The following is a 19139-nucleotide window of genomic DNA, read 5'->3' on the forward strand; positions in this document are numbered from 1 at the left end:
CAGAGTAAAAACTGGGAGGTCAGAAAGCGAAAAGACAAGGGGAAACACGCCAAAAGATGCCAAGTCTAACAGTGAGGTGCGCTGGGTTCAAAGAGTGGGCTTGACTGGAGCACAGAGTGGACTTAAGGTGCCAAGATGTCTTGGTTGTGCTTCTTTGGGTAAAATATATGTCCGCTTTGGCACATTTTTACGAAACTGTCTTCTATGTTGTAGTGATTAACATGTGAACAAAGGATTTCAGCACTAAGATGAACTATAGCTGATGGGTATTGTGTTCTTCATGTTATATAAATAGTAGAAAAGTGCTTTAAACACATTTCTGTATATTTTTTAAAAATGTTTCTGCACTAATATTGGTTTAATACATGCTTTTGTTTTATTTTTGCAGGAAGTTCTAGGTTATAAAATTGATCACCAGGTGTCTGTTTACATTGTAGCAGTATTAGAGTATATTTCTGCAGATATATTAAAACTAGCTGGAAATTATGTAAGGAATATAAGGCATTATGAAATCACAAAACAAGACATTAAAGTGGCGATGTGTGCTGATAAGGTAGGTTCTCATTTCTCTATCCTACATTTATTTTGTTCATAATAAGAGAATATAAAAAGTCTGTATCGATTTATCATTCAAATATAATAACTTAATGCCAGGTGCCTATATTGTATCATGTTACATTTTTTAAGGTAACCTCAGATGTAAATTGTGCTATGTCCATTCTCAACTTTGTAGGATATTTGATGGGAAAATGCAATTTCAAGTTTCAAAACCACTGAAAAAAACCTCTTAAAAGTTCTTGATCTTACTACGAATTTCTGCAGCCAGCTATACAATTGCTACTTGCTCATTTTGCATGCTGTAGGAGGTTGTATTTTTTCAGCTAGGAGACTCATTTTTTAATAAACTCCTGTAACTTCTGTCAGTGACATAATCTATAAAAAGTTATTCACAGCAGCCATATTCCTTTTATTTGTGCCACTAAATTATATCATGGACACTTTTTGTTTTATCAAAAGCCATTCAAAATTTGTCAGGTGCTAAAGTTTCTAAAATGCAATCATTTCTTGTGTCCACAAACCTATGTATTCATTATCTTTATCTTAGTTGCTCATTAAATGCTACTTTACTGTTCTCTACATTTAAGTTTTTTTTAAATTCCTTCCATTTTTTTTTAACATACATACTTTTTTTCTTCTTTGGACTCGGGGACTTGCTAAGCCTGTATAATTAACATTAAGTCTTATTAGTCCTTTCCGCAATGCAAAATTCAGTGCTTAATATGGTATTTCAGTAGTGTGGACCTAGACCGAAGGCAGCTGTGCAGGGTCAATGAAAAACAAATGTCAATGAGTAATGGAAAAGGAAGCTGGGTTGTGTATGGCTAATATTTTGATATATAGAGTTCTTTACAAATATGCGTTGTCAAAGTGGGGCTCCACAATACAGTAACAAAGCAGTAAGTAGTTTGCAATAGGCTATAGTGGTAACAGAAGGATTGCTTAGCCTGTCTATGTCCTTTTTTTTTTTTTTTTTTAAAGCACAGCACCCTTTAGAACCTTCCCAACAGAGACTGTTTTATTCTACTGCACATAGTGGAGGGGAGTCTCCCTGAGCTCTGCTCAGTTTTTCTTCCCTCTGTTTGGAAATGACAGAATATTTGATTCTGATTGTAATTGTGATTGTGATCCTCCTCCTCCTCCTCTTCCTCTTCCTCCGAAGAGATTATATTTGGACGACCCACATAAAGAATGCCTATATTGCCATCATCCTCATTATTCTGTGAAAGATTGTAGAGTGTGTCACATTATTTCTCACAAGACACTCCGAGACCGAGAGGCAAGGCTCTTTTATCTCTCCAGAGGTCAAAGCCTGTCTCTTTAAGCGAAGGCAATGACTCTTCTACCAAACTTCCAAAGGACAGGTCTAATGACCACGAAACCTCTGAGGGCAGCAGAAAGATTCAAAGACTTCACATTAGGGGTCGTTCAAAATCATTAAGAAAAGGAAAACCCTCAGTATCTACAACCCGTGCTGCCAAATCTTCCAGGCACTCGAAGACTTCATCAGAGCCGTCAACTTCTAAGGTCCACAAAGTTCCGTCAACGTCCCCATTGACGGCCTCTCCATTTTCGGTGAGCACTAGGTCGACCATCGTCTGTGCTGTTGACAACAAAGACTTCTTTAGCCTTTCCTGCACCCATTCTGTCTACAGTCATCCCCTCGGCAATGGCTACAAAGTTGGTTCCACCGTCAACGTTGCCATTACTGTCGACGATGGACTTGTCATCGGGCCCTGCCATCGCCGAAACTATCGTCTTCTGACACATTGTCTACGAAACCAATGTCAACATCGACGTGGAATGCCTCACCGAAGAAGCCATTTACACCACCTTTGATGGAACCTTCCTCCCTGATTCCTTCATTGCTGGTGTCTTTGATGACACAGTCAACGTGTATGCAAGCTTCAACAACCATTCTGGAGCCCCATGCCCCCCCCCCCCCCAAAAAAAACCCACATGGGTACCATGGCTTTCATTGACAAGCACTGCGATCAACTGTTCATACTTTCTCCAAACTTTACTGCGTTGACATTTACGCACAGAAAAAGGCCCAGTGAGGCAATCCGTTTAAGAAAACAAAGTGTATTAGTCCTCTACTACTTTCTGTCTACCTAAGCATTTTCAGTACTGTTCACTGCTTAGAAGTCAGTGCATGTGATCTAATATGTGCTGCAAATGGAAACTGTTGCATGTAGTGTGTATAGATGGCTGCTAATTGGCTTTACTGCCAGCGGTTTACCCTTCTTGATAGAGGAATTCTTCCTCATAGACTGGTCTTTATTGAACAGGTTCTCGGTCCTATGCAGTTACCACGGAAGTCCGCACTCGTTGACTTTCCCGACTTCACTAAACTTCTGCGGAGTACTCATAATACAGATCATTTAGGCCCTGGAATTATTACAAGCATCATCCGCAAATTTAGTGCTTTTGTCGAGATGATGACCTTAAATTATGAATGGTCCAAACGCCGTTGACATATCCATAAATAAATGGATAATTAGTGTTTTGATCATTCTAAAAGTGTAACTAATTTGTTCATACACAAGAACTTTGATATATTCCTTTCCCGCCCTTGTCTTTTTTTCCTTTTGTGCTTCACCTTGCACCATTTTTTATATATCACAAGCACTTTGTGTTTACCTTGCACTTTTTTTAAGCACTTTTATAATTTATACTGATGTCTTCTAAGCATTGATATATTTAGACTGAATTAATACAGCTTGATTTCCACATTTGTGTCTATATATGTTTCTTTTTGATTTGGTTCCACTGTATTTTATGTAATATTCCATTTAAATTAATCCCTTTGGACATTGTTCCTTGTTACAAAATGTACCCTGGTGCCACAAGGGTGTGGGGTTACTCATGTAGCTCTTACCATGATTGGCTTTACTGGGCATTTTATACTGTGTTGCGCACACACAAGCAAGTCCACCTGTTCCATTGGGAAAGAAATCACAAGACTTGTGCATGGTTATGCATTGTGGATTTTGAGAAAGTGGTCTTAAGTCATTCCCGAAACCAAACCTAAACTCTTGGAGCAAACAGTTTATTACAAACCCAGCACAGATGGCCAGATAGTGCACAGAACGTGAAATACAACACAACAATCTGCAGACACCGGTTTATAGGTAATATTTTCCTTGTATTGCTCAACACTGTCAAAACATTTCTATTGTTAAAGTGTGCCTCATATATGAATAAATATGTAACAGGATAAAGGGGGGAAAAGCATGTTCGAGGCATGTGTGGCTGTAGATACACATGCTTTTCATACTCCTGCCATCTAGTTTTGCATCCGGATTGTTCTTCGAAGAAATCTTTTGAGTCACAAGGTACTGTGACTCCTCCTTTTGGTGATGCTCATGGTCATAGACTCCATTGTTAGATTGTTTTCTTTCTGCCGTCTGTTACGGACATGTGCTCCAGTGCTCCGGGTCGACACAGTCTTGTTGCTGTATTTGGCTTACACATTTTCCTTCCTTTCATCAATTGACATTTGGCTACTTTGCTCGAGTGGGATCCGGGTTGACTGCGACCCCGCCTGGGCATCACCCTTTGGGGGCCTTCTCCCGTCTCATACCTCCACTATTCCTCTGGGTGATGGAGCGGGTGCCATTTTAGTATTGTCAACGCTGCCATGCAAAATATTCTCTGACCAATCTCCATCGGGTCTGCAATCTGTGCCTGTCGCCCAACCGCAACAAGGCCTCAACTCCTGCTGCTCTTTCTGTTCCAAGAAGACTCTTTGCGACCAGCAGGCACTTTGACTCGAAATGTCACGTAAGAGTGGTGATGACATCCCATACCTCTTCAGTACCGAGGGTATTGAGGAGCAGCATCATCCTCTACACTCAGCTGCAGATGAAGAGGCTTTCTCCCCTGAAGAAAGCTCTAGCGCCAATCTGGATATCGAGGACCTTCCACCAGCGAAGCAGTCCATGAGTGAGGCACCCCTTCCCCCTCGACACCACCTTCAATCTGAGCAACCCTCTGCCAAAGGACACTCAGCCACTCTGGAGCACCAGAGACAGACTTTCAGACCGCCGCTGCCTTTGGGCTTTGCACGGCATATACAGACCACAGCGGACTCTCTTCTCAGCTCTGGCTCGGTGCCGAAGAAGTCTTGGAGACCAGCCACTTTGGTGCCTGCTCCTCTGACAGTGGCATCAAACCGTTCATCACACAGATCAAGTCTGACTCTACGTCGACCAGAACCTTGATGCAGAACCGAAGACACCCTTGGACATTCTGATTCCACCAATAATAGAATAACTTACACACATACCGTACCCCTGTGTACACAACATATAAAAAACTTAATACATTGCCATTTGAAAAATACATTCTCCATTTAAAAAATGAGCTCTTTTTGCTCATGGATTTCGTACTTTCCTTTCCCACAGACTGTAGTTAAGGTACAAGTTATATACACTGGGCCTCCCGTATCTGACGGCCTTCTCTTCTTTTTTCATGGGTGCATCTTTCTCTTCCTTTAAATTGAGAATTTATTTTTCAACTGGCAATGTATTAAGCTTTTTACATGTTGTGTACACAGGGGTACGTTTTGGTTTTACAATCAACTTCACGTCCTCAAGATGGTATGACGGTCTAACTGCCAACACAGACCGAAACGTCGACAGCACATCTACTTCCTCTAACATTTTCTGATTTCAAGGAAATGTTTTCTGGTCTGTCAGATCGTTTACCTTGATGAACTTCTGGAATAGATGTTTACATATTTGTGTTATGGGTTAAATTATAATACCTTGAACATTGTTTGATTGATATTAAATACAATTCCCTTGTTTTCATTTTTGTATGTATTAAAAAATTGTTCTTTTGAAGAAAGATTGCCCCGTTGTCATATAATTGACACCTATATCCAAATTGGTTTACTTATAAGCAAAGAAATTCTCCTTTGGTGTGTTTAATCACAAGTTAATCACTGACCAGGTTGAACAAAAATGATTAAGTTATAAACAACTATTTAACTAAGATTGTGAACTAAATCCCTTGTAGGCACTCTTTAACTTAATTTTGGTTGGGCTGGAATAGCGCAAAAGTGCAAAAACAATGTTGCTTTTTCCAGCAGAAGGTACCACATCCAGAGTGGCCTTATCAACAAAAACAAGGCTGAAATAACAATACTAATGCAGGTATTAAAATAAGAAAATGCTGCCTTCCAGAAAGTCATGAGAAAATCATTATTGGTTCCTTAAAAACCTCTTCACCCCGATAGTTACCCACTCCTACGCGTAGAGATGTACAATATCACTCGTAAGAGTGAAAAATAGAACATTGGACAAATGGGTGTTAAGTATAAACAAGCACTGCCAAAACCAATAGGCCTGTTGGCTACAATCTGTTCTACTTTTTCGCACACTTCTTTGTTGAATAAGCTACAGTGTCCGCACCAATTTAAACTAGCCCTTTTGGCGCTCAGGGCCGTTGGCTGCGACACTTCCAGGGGCAGTGAGATGGCGCTGCAGAGACTTAGAACACGAGTGGCTAGTCACCCAACACTGGCTGCAGGGTCAGCTGGTTGGGGTTTTGCTGCAGAGAGAGAAAATCAGAGTTTCCTTTTTGCCTCGTGGTACTTGTGTGTACTCCGCTGAGGCGGTGTAGCAGGCCTTCCTGTCAGTCTCCTGCTATTGCGTAGGTCAGCTTGGCATAAACCTGGCATGCACATACGGAGTAGCAGCACGTGGCAGTCTGCGGGCTTTTACAGCTTAGAAGAAGCTACTTGGAAATGAGTGCTGCTCCACCTGAAAAGAGAGCAACCATGGTGGCACGCGCCAAAGGGCTGCTGCTAGAATCTGACCTTGCAGGGATGTAAGAATGAATGACTGTATCTCATCTGACCCTGAAAGCAGCTTCCCGCCTGCCCAACACAGCTGAAATGCCTACGTGACCGGATGCCCAGCCATGAAGGGTGCGTGACGTGTTTTAAAAACAGCCAGTCCAGTGAATGATGTTACAAGATCTCAAAACCCGAGGAGGTACCAAACAAATTAATGTTCTAGAAGGGCTGTGGGCAGTTATTAGCGATACCGAACTGGCTAAGTAGAAAGAACAGGTTACTTGCAGACTGAGTGAAACGGTGGGCCACAACAGACAGTAATGGGACAGGGAGGATTGCATGTTATATGGTTTGACGACGTTCTTGAACTGTCGTCTCAAAGGTAACCTGGAACACTATAGCCACCCGCTTATAAAAGAATGCAATATAAATGCGAGAATATGACTAAAAAAAACAAAAAACTAGAGATTAGTTTGTTGCAACATATTTTTTTTTTAGCTTCAACCTGCACACTCCACTCAGGGGGCAACTGCCATCACCCAGCTTTAAATGTCAATATTTAGGGACGTGAAAAAGCTCATTCTTTATGTATGGAAAGTCTTGCTATGGTGGAGCAGTGCAGACATCCAAAAGTGGAGCACCATCTGCCCACACAAGATGCACATCAATATATCTGGGGAGCGCTATGTCTTCACAACAAAAAAGATACAACTTCCAGAATACAAAGCCCTGTAAAAAGGACAGACCAAGCCTATTATCTTATTGCCATGGTCTCCTTAACACCACAAGATCTGGGAAGATTGAACAATAGGTTTGCTTTCCTGGCTTTCACTTAAAAAATGCATTCAGGAAATTGTAGTCTTGGTCGACTTCAAGTCATCAAATGCTTTTGAAAGTACTAGAGTGCAATTGTCTGGGAATGAAAGCCCAGTATGTGGTCCTAGGTGTCCAGTGACAACGAAGCATGCATCATAATACATATTCATGTGGCCAACTGAACTAAAACCACAGGTCCCAGAATGCATTTAGTGAGCTAAAGAAACAGACATTAAGGACTAATTATACCTATCAAAAAAGCCACCTCTCATTTGTGGCACAACAAGGCCATATTATGCATTCAGGAACTTGTAGTTTCAATTTTTTATAACATGTGCAAGACTCTTAAACATGCAAAGTGGGGTTAGTTAAAAAGCTAGGACTGGCCGAGTGTGTCAGTTATGACTTGGGTCCACCTGACAGGGATGCAAAGTTTCCTGACGAAGTGGGGCATTAGGGTCATTGATTACTTAAGTAAGACAGACAGCACAGCTGAAAAAACTCACTTTGCACTTCTCCGGCCTCGACTGGGTGGCACTCGGCATGCGGGGTGAAGAGCCGCACGGTGTTGAACTGGTGGCTCGTGTGCTTCCGGGGGATGCCCTTGCGGGTGGTCGAAGTCTTGTAGAGCCGCTTCATTTAGCGCAGGCCTCGGGCATTGGACCGGGGCAGCCTTGTCTGGGACGCCTTGTACCTCGGGCCAGTCCGAGAAGACCTGGAGGAGCGGGGGCAGGGTGCTGTAGCCCGGCTCGTGCAGGGCGTTGGGCTCCGCCGTCGGGCTACTGGGCGAGCACGGGCCTGGGGGCAGCAGGAGGCAGGCAGACAAGGAGACACCGCATAGCACGGTTCTGGCCACTTCCATAATTTGGGGCCTGGAGAGCAGGCAAATCCTGCTACTCGAGACCAACGGACCCTCCCTCCAGCCCGCTTTAAAGACTCGCAGGTGCACCTACCAAAGGCCTCGGATGTTTCACGCTCCTTAAAGAGGCAGTGCGTGCTGAAAACTTGCATGCAAGTAACCAAGCGAAGCAGACTTTGACGCACAGTTGGCCACACATATGTCATAAAAACGTTTACTCTCACCAGGCCGCTGTCTCTTATTTTTGCCTAGTAAAACACATAGCTTTTTTTCCTTCTTGTTTACAATCTCCTGCTTTGAACCTAGATTTATAGTAGGAAAAGTAAAGTTACAAATAGCACAATGGAAAGAAAAACTATAGGTGGGGGGTGGAAATCTGAGTTTGAGAAGTGCACGATAATGGAATGCATTGTTGCTCGCAAGCAGCGTGGAAAAAAAAACTGCCGGCGAGTGGTGCACGCACGCCACTGTGAGCCATACGTCTTCAATAATTGCGCCCGTGTCTGGGCATGATAATTGAAAACATATGGGCTCTTCACCCCGCATGCCGAGGGCTTGGTGCTCGTAACAGACACCAATAGACCGTGGGCGGAGCAATGCAACCACCTTTGGCCTATTGCGTGATCTGTTACCAAAATACAAGCACTGAAAGCCCAATCACCTACGAGCTGACAAAAAACACACGCACAAGCGTGTGCAATTCCAGAATTTATTTCTGAAACCCGGACAAAAGGACTCTCGCCGAGCGAGCACTGCGGCGCAGTGCAGCGCAGGGCGCAAGCCTTTAAAAGGCGCTACAGCATCTGCTTCAAGGCAAGCCCACTAGCTATTTCACCCAAAACAACATCCAATTACCAACTCCTGGTGTTGACACAAGAAAGTCAGTCTATTGACCAAAAAGGCAATAGAAAAAATTCCATCACATCAACGAAACAAAGGAGTGTATTCCAGATATTTTCTAGTCCCCCAAAAATTTCACAGCCCAATATCATCTAATATTAGATCTATGGTTTCTCAAGATATACATTCTAAAACAAATATTCCGAATTCTGGCCCTTAATAACATAATTTTCTACACCTCAAAAAGAACGATTAACTCTGTTCTATAAATCACTGAGATGCCTACTTTCACATTCCCTTAGTGAAAGCACCAAAGAAAATGCTTGAGATCCTATGCAGGGAAAGATGAATATGCCGTCCTTCCATTCAAACTCGCACCTACCCTAACAACATTCTCAAAGTTCATGGCAGTCATCGCAGCCAATTTCCGGAAAAAGAAACAGAACATATGTTTACACATATCTAGATGACTGGCTCATAAAAGAAAACTCTCTACAAAAGCAGCTCATGATTGTTTGTGGTAAATCTTCTACAAAACTTAGGTCCGAATATCAACCTAGAAAAATCTGTTTTAAAACCAGTTGAATTCTAACTTAATTGGGAGCAATGATAAACTTAAGAAAAGAGTCTCATCTTTCCAAGAGAAGTGCTGGAATCTGAAAAACAACAAACCAAAAGCTCGCCTGGTTGCCTCACTACTAGGATCCATGACATCTTGCATTTACATAGTCCCACATACAAGATTATTTATAAGACCTCTTCAGCGATATCTAGAAGATCAGTGGTATTAAAATTGATGTATGTGAATGATATTCCGATGTTGGTGAGGGTGCCTGAACCAAACCTCAATCCTATTTTCAGTGAAATCATGGCCTTTGAAAGGCGGTCTGGCTTAAAGATGAATTGGACAAATTTGGCCTAAATGCCACTTACCAAAAAACAACTCAGAGTGAGCTAGTCTATGCAGTCACATGGCAGACTGAGTCTATGCGAAACCCGCGATTCAGTAGGATTGGGATATAGATATAAATATCAGTAAATTATGGGACATGCTTAAATTCCCTGATTGCATCTGTAGAGAAATTGATGATGGCTGAATAGCATTAATGAAAATGACCCATTGCCAAAACGTTTGTATTTATTGCAAAACATTCCAATCCCTCTTACAAGGGGATTCTTCAGGCACGTAAAGGCCTTGATGATCAGATTGTCATGAACTAGTTGACATCAGTAGATAACGTGGCACAAATTATGTGCCCCTCATTTTAAAGTTTACTATTTAGTGTTGCAGAGAGTTCGCTCACTACTATCTGCGTAGTTGCAGAAAAGCACCAAATTGTAACTTGGAAGCGGGATTGGTCCCCGATAGACCTCTTTGTACAGCAGTGTTCCGACCACCAAGTAGGGATATTTGCACATTGAAATACACCACCTGGGCTTGGGATATGCTTTCTAAAATAGTTGGTATAGCGAAAGTATATGCATGGTTGATGCCTTTGGCAGACAACCCCTGCATTACAATGACTGTGGAAAAGGGTCCCAAACAGCTACATAAAAATCTGCATACGTTTGGAGATCTCTTTAGTGATCACAAGTTTAAATCATTTGAAGAGTTCTTGGATGGGTCAAGGGCGACTTTGGTTGGTGTTATGACATGTCACAGACTAAAATCCTCATTTAGGAAATACTATGAGGTCATGACTGATAAGCTACCGGAACGGTCACTACTTACAATGATTTTATCTTATCCTTCCCAAAACATTGACCAGAATGTATAATAATGTGGTGAGTGAAAACCCTAGCGAGGATGTATATGTAAAGCACATGGGAAAGGAATTTAAATGTTGAGTTAACTGACACCCAATGGGCATATTGCTAACCGCCGACAAAGGAAGTATCTACCAATGGTAAATTCAGGTAGATGCACTTAAATATATATACCAAGTTTACTTTACACTGGTTAGCGTGGTGCGTTTTGGAATGGCATCCTTTGCTGTTTTCAGGCTCTGTAGGCTACTGCCATACCTTTTCTTTCTTTGTTATTTGCACAGCTACGTGTGTTTTTTTCTCAGTGAATTTGACAGTCGTACAAGCCATTTGGGGGTTGTATGTTTTTGTCTGCATCAGGGCTGTCCCAGAACAGCCAAGTTGCACAACTTATGTGTCTGAGTAAATTCTGCTCTCTCAGGGGCTCAGGCCTTTTTACGTATATAGGGTGGGAGTAGCCAAACCTGCTCAACCAAACGGCCCATTATTATTCTTCCATCCTGTTAAAACAAAGAACAAACCTGAAAAGAATTCATGTATGAGGCAACTGGGTTCTGGAGATTAATTTCTTTCCTACTAACCTCAAGACAAACAAGCATTGGAAATGCAATAGGTCTCGCACCATTAGAGTTAGTGCTTTTAGAATTGTTTATGGGTTTTTTTTGTAAATGTTTAGCATTTTTGTTTCCTGTAGCCAATGCTAAAGTATTACAAATAAAAAAAGCCATAAACATTTCTAAAAGCTCTAACTGAAATGGTCTGAGAACTATTGCACTGTGTGAGGGTGAGGGGTTGAGGGTGAGTGAGGGGTTGAGGGTGAGTGAGGGGTTGAGGGTGAGTGATGGTCAGGGTGAGTGAGGGTGAGGGTGGGTGAGGGGTTGAGGGTGAGTGAGGGTGAGTTTGAGGGGTTGAGGGTGAGGGTGAGTGAGGGTGAGGGTGAGTGAGGGTGAGGGGTTGAGGGTGAGTGAGGGTGAGGGTGAGTGAGGGTGAGGGGTTGAGGGTGAGGGGTTGAGGGTGAGGGGTTGAGGGTGAGTGAGTGAGGGTGAGGGGTTGAGGGTGAGTGAGGGTGAGGGGTTGAGGGTGAGTGAGGGTGAGGGGTTGAGGGGGAGGGGCTGAGGGTGAGTGAGGGTGAGGGGTTGAGGGTGAGTGAGGGTGAGGGGTTGAGGGTGAGTGAGGGTGAGGGCGAGTGAGGGTGAGGGGTTGAGGGTGAGGGGTTGAGGGTGAGGGTGAGGGGTTGAGGGTGAGTGAGGGTGAGTGAGGGTGAGTGAGGGTGAGGGGTTGAGGGGGAGGGGTTGAGGGTGAGGGGTTGAGGGTGAGGGGTTGAGGGGGAGGGGTTGAGGGTGAGTGAGGGTGAGGGGTTGAGGGTGAGTGAGGGTGAGGGGTTGAGGGTGAGTGAGGGTGAGTGAGGGTGAGGGGTTGAGGGTGAGTGAGGGTGAGTGAGGGTGAGGGGTTGAGGGTGAGTGAGGGTGAGTGAGGGTGAGGGTGAGGCTGAGGCTGAGGGGTTGAGGGTGAGTGAGAGTGAGTGTTGTGGGAGAGGGGTGATGAGGCCTGGTTGTTTTGAGGTACAGCTGATGAGGCCTGGTTGTTGTGAAGTATCTGACTTTCTTGTGAAGACAAGTGCGTCATAAGCTTAAACGAGAGCCTTGCATTCTCTGTTCCCGATCCTTGCACCCATGCATGGCTCGGGTCTCAGGGCAGCTACCAGGAGTTCTAACAGCTCTCATCAGGTTTCTACAGCTAGTTCCCCGGTTTTGTGGGCTGGGCATGAATAGTGGGCAAGAAACAGCTAATTATAGAAGGGCCGCTTTTGAATGAATTAATTAATAAACCTTTACACCGCAGATATTCAAAGGTCAAGCCACTGATGAGTTGTGATGTTTTAAAATTGGTTGCCGTTGCACTCAAGACGGTGTATACACTGTTAAGTAACAAAAAGCAATCCACAATTAACAAAATGACAGAATTATCAAAACAAAAGAACTCTCGATAGGTAAATCTTGGAGTCTTTAATGTTGCATACAGCCAGCCGACACGTGTTTCATCGCACTCGCGATTCCTCAGGGCTGAAATGAACAAAGGTTGACAATGGAGCATGTATCTCACAGAGATCAAGTATACAATAAGACCTGGTTACATGGTCTTGCATGCTCAGTGATTGCTTCTACTAAATTAAGTGTCCCGAAAAGGAACTACCTGTGATTCCTAAGTGCCACCCCAACACATCCGTGTCGTAAGTGTAAGATTTGACACTGTTATCTTTAGCCGTGCAGTTCAATAGTGATTTTGTGTATTAACTAGTGAGTGTGACAGAATTATAAATACTGGGAAACAGAGTCTATATTTGAAAAGTGATCCATTTGTGTACGACTCAGTCACACTTCATGCTTCGTGAATCTGTGAGTGGGCTAGAAATTCTTAGCCTAAGAATATATCCGTCACATACCTAATTGGCTGTGTTCCAGTCAGAAGGTCTAATTATCCACACGAAAGAAAAATAAGCACATGACAACCAGAAAAATCCCATTACTATTTGTCAAATATCCATTTTTCAGGCAAGAAACAACACAGTAGTGAGAATGCGAGGAACAAAAAATTAATTAAAAGCTCACCGCTCAGCTGGTGATATTTCCAACCCAGCCGGGCTCTTGACCGCAAATACCCAATCCGAGTATCCAATATGAAATCAATTCTGTAATCAGATCGGTAGTCCAGATTACTATACATGGGTCTGCATTTCATCCATACAAAACTGCAGCCAATTAAAAACCTGTTCTTTATTATAGAATACAATCATTCTATTTTATATCAGAATTAACCGCGCCACTTAGCCTGTCACACAACCAATCTCTATATCGTCAATTACGAAGTGCATCTTCCCCTGACTCAAACTGTAGTTTATTATGACATAATAAACTACAGTTTGAGTCAGGGGAAGATGCACTTCGTAATTGACGATATAGAGATTGGTTGTGTGACAGGCTAAGTGGCGCGGTTAATTCTGATATAAAATAGAATGATTGTATTCTATAATAAAGAACAGGTTTTTAATTGGCTGCAGTTTTGTATGGATGAAATGCAGACCCATGTATAGTAATCTGGACTACCGATCTGATTCCGAGTATCCAATATGAAATCAATTCTGTAATCAGATCGGTAGTCCAGATTACTATACATGGGTCTGCATTTCATCCATACAAAACTGCAGCCAATTAAAAACCTGTTCTTTATTATAGAATACAATCATTCTATTTTATATCAGAATTAACCGCGCCACTTAGCCTGTCACACAACCAATCTCTATATCGTCAATTACGAAGTGCATCTTCCCCTGACTCAAACTGTAGTTTATTATGACATAATAAACTACAGTTTGAGTCAGGGGAAGATGCACTTCGTAATTGACGATATAGAGATTGGTTGTGTGACAGGCTAAGTGGCGCGGTTAATTCTGATATAAAATAGAATGATTGTATTCTATAATAAAGAACAGGTTTTTAATTGGCTGCAGTTTTGTATGGATGAAATGCAGACCCATGTATAGTAATCTGGACTACCGATCTGATTACAGAATTGATTTCATATTGGATACTCGGATTGGGTATTTGCGGTCAAGAGCCCGGCTGGGTTGGAAATATCACCAGCTGAGCGGTGAGCTTTTAATTAATTTTTTGTTCCTCGCATTCTCACTACTGTGTTGTTTCTTGCCTGAAAAATGGATATTTGACAAATAGTAATGGGATTTTTCTGGTTGTCATGTGCTTATTTTTCTTTCGTGTGGATAATTAGACCTTCTGACTGGAACACAGCCAATTAGGTATGTGACGGATATATTCTTAGGCTAAGAATTTCTAGCCCACTCACAGATTCACGAAGCATGAAGTGTGACTGAGTCGTACACAAATGGATCACTTTTCAAATATAGACTCTGTTTCCCAGTATTTATAATTCTGTCACACTCACTAGTTAATACACAAAATCACTATTGAACTGCACGGCTAAAGATAACAGTGTCAAATCTTACACTTACGACACGGATGTGTTGGGGTGGCACTTAGGAATCACAGGTAGTTCCTTTTCGGGACACTTAATTTAGTAGAAGCAATCACTGAGCATGCAAGACCATGTAACCAGGTCTTATTGTATACTTGATCTCTGTGAGATACATGCTCCATTGTCAACCTTTGTTCATTTCAGCCCTGAGGAATCGCGAGTGCGATGAAACACGTGTCGGCTGGCTGTATGCAACATTAAAGACTCCAAGATTTACCTATCGAGAGTTCTTTTGTTTTGATAATTCTGTCATTTTGTTAATTGTGGATTGCTTTTTGTTACTTAACAGTGTATACACCGTCTTGAGTGCAACGGCAACCAATTTTGTTCTTGCTAGGGTAGGTGTTTTTCTACTCTATTGAGTGGTTTAAGGTTTTTCCACTCGCCGTCTTGCACCTAAATAGTCAGCAATTCTATACTGATGTGCGTATATACGGGCAGTGCACCCGGAGCCTAACTGATCAAAAGCCTTCCAAAGTTCTCACGAGTTGTGATGTTTTGTTTTGTAAGAGGTGTTAAGCTGACTTGCAGGCGCCGGAGAGAATTCACACGGCAATTTGCCCGCCTCCGTTTCAGTTGCAGACTGTTTATGAGCTCAGCAGCAAGGTTTTGGTTGGTTAATCACAGGAACCCTCAAGAGGTGTAGAATTAAATGTTAAACCTGAGGTAGGATGGGGCCTTCCCACGGCTGCATTTATCCACAGTCCGGCTTCCAGGAAGAGGTGAGGTGAGTGGCACACGTCTGTCTCGTACAGCTTTTCCTTGGGTTGGTGAGCCTGCGGGGGCTCTCGTAAGTCAGGCTGCCCTGTTTGCCTCTGGAGAAAGACAAGCCCTAGCTCGTCTGCAGCGAAAGTGGGGGTGCTGGCTTGTGGCCATGACAGACGGTACACTGAAAAGCAGAGTGGAGGGCGGCCTCTGAATTCCAGCATGCCCTGACGTGTCGGCGGGGACAGAAGTGTATGCAGCCCCTCCTCCCCCCACGCTCAAGGCTGGCAGCCTGAAGGAAGAGACAGCTGGAGCGGTGGGTTATGTGAGGAATCTTTCACTCGAGTGTGCCGGGTCAGAGGCCTACCTCTAGGGTCAGTGAGCAGAGCCTTGTGTAATGTGTGCACCTGCAAACAAACCAGGACAAGCACAAGCGCTAATACACACAGCCCTGTACACACAACGAGTAACGGCTTGAGGAGGTGAGGGAAGGGCTAAAGGCAACAATGTCACCGGGTGAAAAGAAAGAGAAAGCAGGGTAACCTGACCCAGGAGGGGGGAGGAGGGAGGAGAAATGCGTCTCGGCTGGAGCAGGGGGCGGAGCAGGGAGAGCGGGCTTAGAAATGTACTTCACACGGCCGGCCGGTCGTGAAACTGAAAGCATGGCCGGCCGGCCGTGAAAGCCTTTGATGCCGCAGGGGGTGGAGCGGCACCAGCTGGGAGAGTAGGCAAGGCAGGCGGCTGGGGGCATGTGCACGCGCTTTTAAGCTCAATGCGCATGCGCATTGAGCTTAAATTTCTCGTGCACTGCAAGGAATCGCCACGATTCCTTGCAAGTTGGATAAAGAGTGGATAAGCCACCATAGTCTCGCTTGCTCGATGCGCATGCGCATCGACAGGCGAGACCTAAAAAACCTGCACTGTCGATACATTATAGACTGCCCTTACCGCTAGCCTCTAGCACGACAGATAACATGCATATTAGTAATTTATCTGACTTTCAAATTATAAATTAGTTTGAGACATTTGCCTATAAAACTCCAGATACAGAGATAGATAAAAAAACAATCAATAGATAAAAATTCGGAGGAATGGCTTGAAAATTGAATTTAAAAACATTTGATTTCTTTTGCGTTCAAAAATGGGTTTATAGAAATTATAGATCACACAACACCAACGAGAATATCTCGAAAGTTTGTATTTACAAAAAAAAAACTAATTGAATGACTGTGTGTGAATCCCATATGTTACCAATAACGTCTCTTTTTTTTAATTTACAAATATTTGTTGTTGTCCTTTCTTAAATAAGGAATACAATGTTACAGACACCCTATTCAGCTCGGAGATTACAATTATTACTGAAAGAACATAACCTGGATACATTATCTCTCACCTGTTCTTTGTATTTTGCTCTGCCTTTGCAGTAACAGTGTTAATTTGATTGCTCATGAGGATAATGAGGACTGTACAAATATAGTATACAGTGAAATTATCCACACTTTATTCCCCACCTTTTCTGCTCCCTTACCTCATGATCAGCCTTTACCCACAAAGCTTTTAAGAACTTTTTCCATACGTGCAAGAATTCTATACAGTAAATATATGACTAATTGAACACTTTGTATTCAAATTAAGTCAAGTCATAAGCTTTTATTCGATTTGAAAATACAAATCACACAAGCATGCTTGTGTGATTTGTATTTTCAAATCGAATAAAAGCTTATGACTTGACTTGTATTCAAATTACATAGACATCCGTTTCTTTCCAGCCCAGTTGCACAGAACTCTGCAACAGAATACCTGGCATCTCAATTTACCCTTAGCTTTCGTACCTCAGATCTTTTTTTTGAAACAAAGACATTACACAACTCAAAACTGACCAGAGCGCATTGAGTACAGTCACATATGCATAGCGAGAGCAAAGACTTCCAAAGGTAGACAAATAAGACAAAATATATAAACAAGCATTTACAATGCAACGGTTTCGCCTTTGACAAAGTTAGAGCTATTGTCATTGTAAATGACAATTTGTTTATTTATGTGTTGGTTTTGAAAACAGATAAATAAATGGCATTGTCATTTACAATGTCAATAGCTTAATCTTTCACAAATGCTGAAGTGGTGCAGAGTTGTGGAAAAAAAACACTTCACTGGACTTAGAGCATTTTTACAGCGCTTTCCGTATAGGAAGCATAAAGGAAGTTTTTTAACACTAGATCTGCCTGGGCCGAACTACCAATATATACAAAATGTTTGTCCGGAGAGGAAAGGGGATATTGAATATACCAGAAATACTAACTAATACTGGACATATAAAACGGATCCAATTAATTCTCGTTTTTTTACTGGAACTGATATGGAGGAGGGGTTACTACTTTTGGACACCTAGTGCCTATGATGCGTCGCACTGATATGGTATTTGCATTGTGCTTTTCATGCCGCCCTTGAATACCCAAGCCTTGCATTTTCGAATAAATGCATAATTATCAGTCACTCTAACCATCTGGATTTCTCCCAATGTGTCTCTGATAGACATACTACAGCTCACTTGGCCGAAAGAAAATGTGCACGTCGCCAGTAGATCAAGAGTAAAGTTAATTTCCGGCATGGCTTATAAACGTGTGCGCCCAAATTCTACAACCTATTTGCCTTCATAAAACAAACTTTAGTCGCAACTGTTTCCAGCTCCCTAACCCCCTCCCATTTAGTTTAGCTGTGGGCTCTGCACAAATAACAAAGCAAAGTCCAACGAACTGGGCCTTTTCTTTCTGTAAGACCCTTATTAAGCTCAGCAATCACTGCCCATTGCAGTGAGACCGCATTAGTTGCCACGTTTAATTACACAAAATGCTGGGTCGGAGAAGGCAAGCACAGGGGGCTGCAGGGCTAGTAAGTCACTTAGATTGGCACGTACACAAAATAAAAGCACTCTTAGCCAACTCGGGGCGAGCCGGCCTCTGAGAGGAAGGGGCGGGCGATGCTTTGTGCTCGGCGGTGCCTGGCTCTCACATGGGCTGCAGGAGCCGGGCTTTGTCCCGGATCTCCCCGCTCATATCTGGCCCCAGAAACAAGTTTATATGGGCCGCAAAGACCCTCCACATCCCGAAGAAATCACAGGCTGTCCCCCAGCATGACAGGGGGCCCCAGAGACCACCCCGCGCCCCCCCCCGCTCACCTCCCGTGTATCTGCGGGCTCGGTCGCCGTAGTCCTCGATAATCCTGCTCCACATAGTGTCCCGGCGATAAGGAATAAATGAAAGAGTGGAGGGCGAGGGACCGACTCTGGAGGAGGGCGGCCGGGCTCTGCCCCGCGTGCCCACTGCCGAGGTGGCGGAGGGGGTCTCGGCCGGCGGGCTCCCCTGCTCACTGCGGCGGGGTGCCGGGAGAGGCGGCCATGAGTTCCCCTTCTTCCTCGGAGGGCGCTGGAGCCCGCGACAAAAGCCCGCTTTCTTCTCCGGCTGCACTCGGGCTGCTGCTCCTCCTGCTCCCGCCGCCCCCGCTCCGCTGCGCTCAGTGCCGGTGCTGCAGTGCGGGCGGCCGCCGAGGGGGGCGCAGGAGAGCAGGCACCAGAGGAGGGGGTCAGGGAAGACCCTCGGAGGAAGTCCCAGGCCAATGGGCACGTGCTGTGATCAAACCCTGCACGACACGAGCCCGTCAGATGAATGAAATAATCAGCTCTCGGTTGCATAAAATTACGAAATGTGAACTTTCTCAATGACTGGGATTTTCCTCGACAAA

At 43.6% G+C, this 19139-nt stretch overlaps 1 protein-coding gene across 1 annotated transcript in view; it reads left to right on the forward strand.

Annotated features, from left to right (window-relative positions):
- SOS1 (SOS Ras/Rac guanine nucleotide exchange factor 1) overlaps nucleotides 1-19139 on the forward strand; it is a 780124-nt gene that overhangs the window by 174011 nt on the left and 586974 nt on the right. The window contains exon 4 of the mRNA XM_078649204.1: nucleotides 389-553. Within this exon, the coding sequence (XP_078505330.1) occupies nucleotides 389-553 (165 nt within the window). The remainder of the gene's footprint in view (nucleotides 1-388; nucleotides 554-19139) is intronic.

Source organism: Lissotriton helveticus, chromosome 6 (assembly GCF_964261635.1).
Source record: "Lissotriton helveticus chromosome 6, aLisHel1.1, whole genome shotgun sequence".
Lineage (NCBI taxonomy): Eukaryota > Metazoa > Chordata > Amphibia > Caudata > Salamandridae > Lissotriton > Lissotriton helveticus.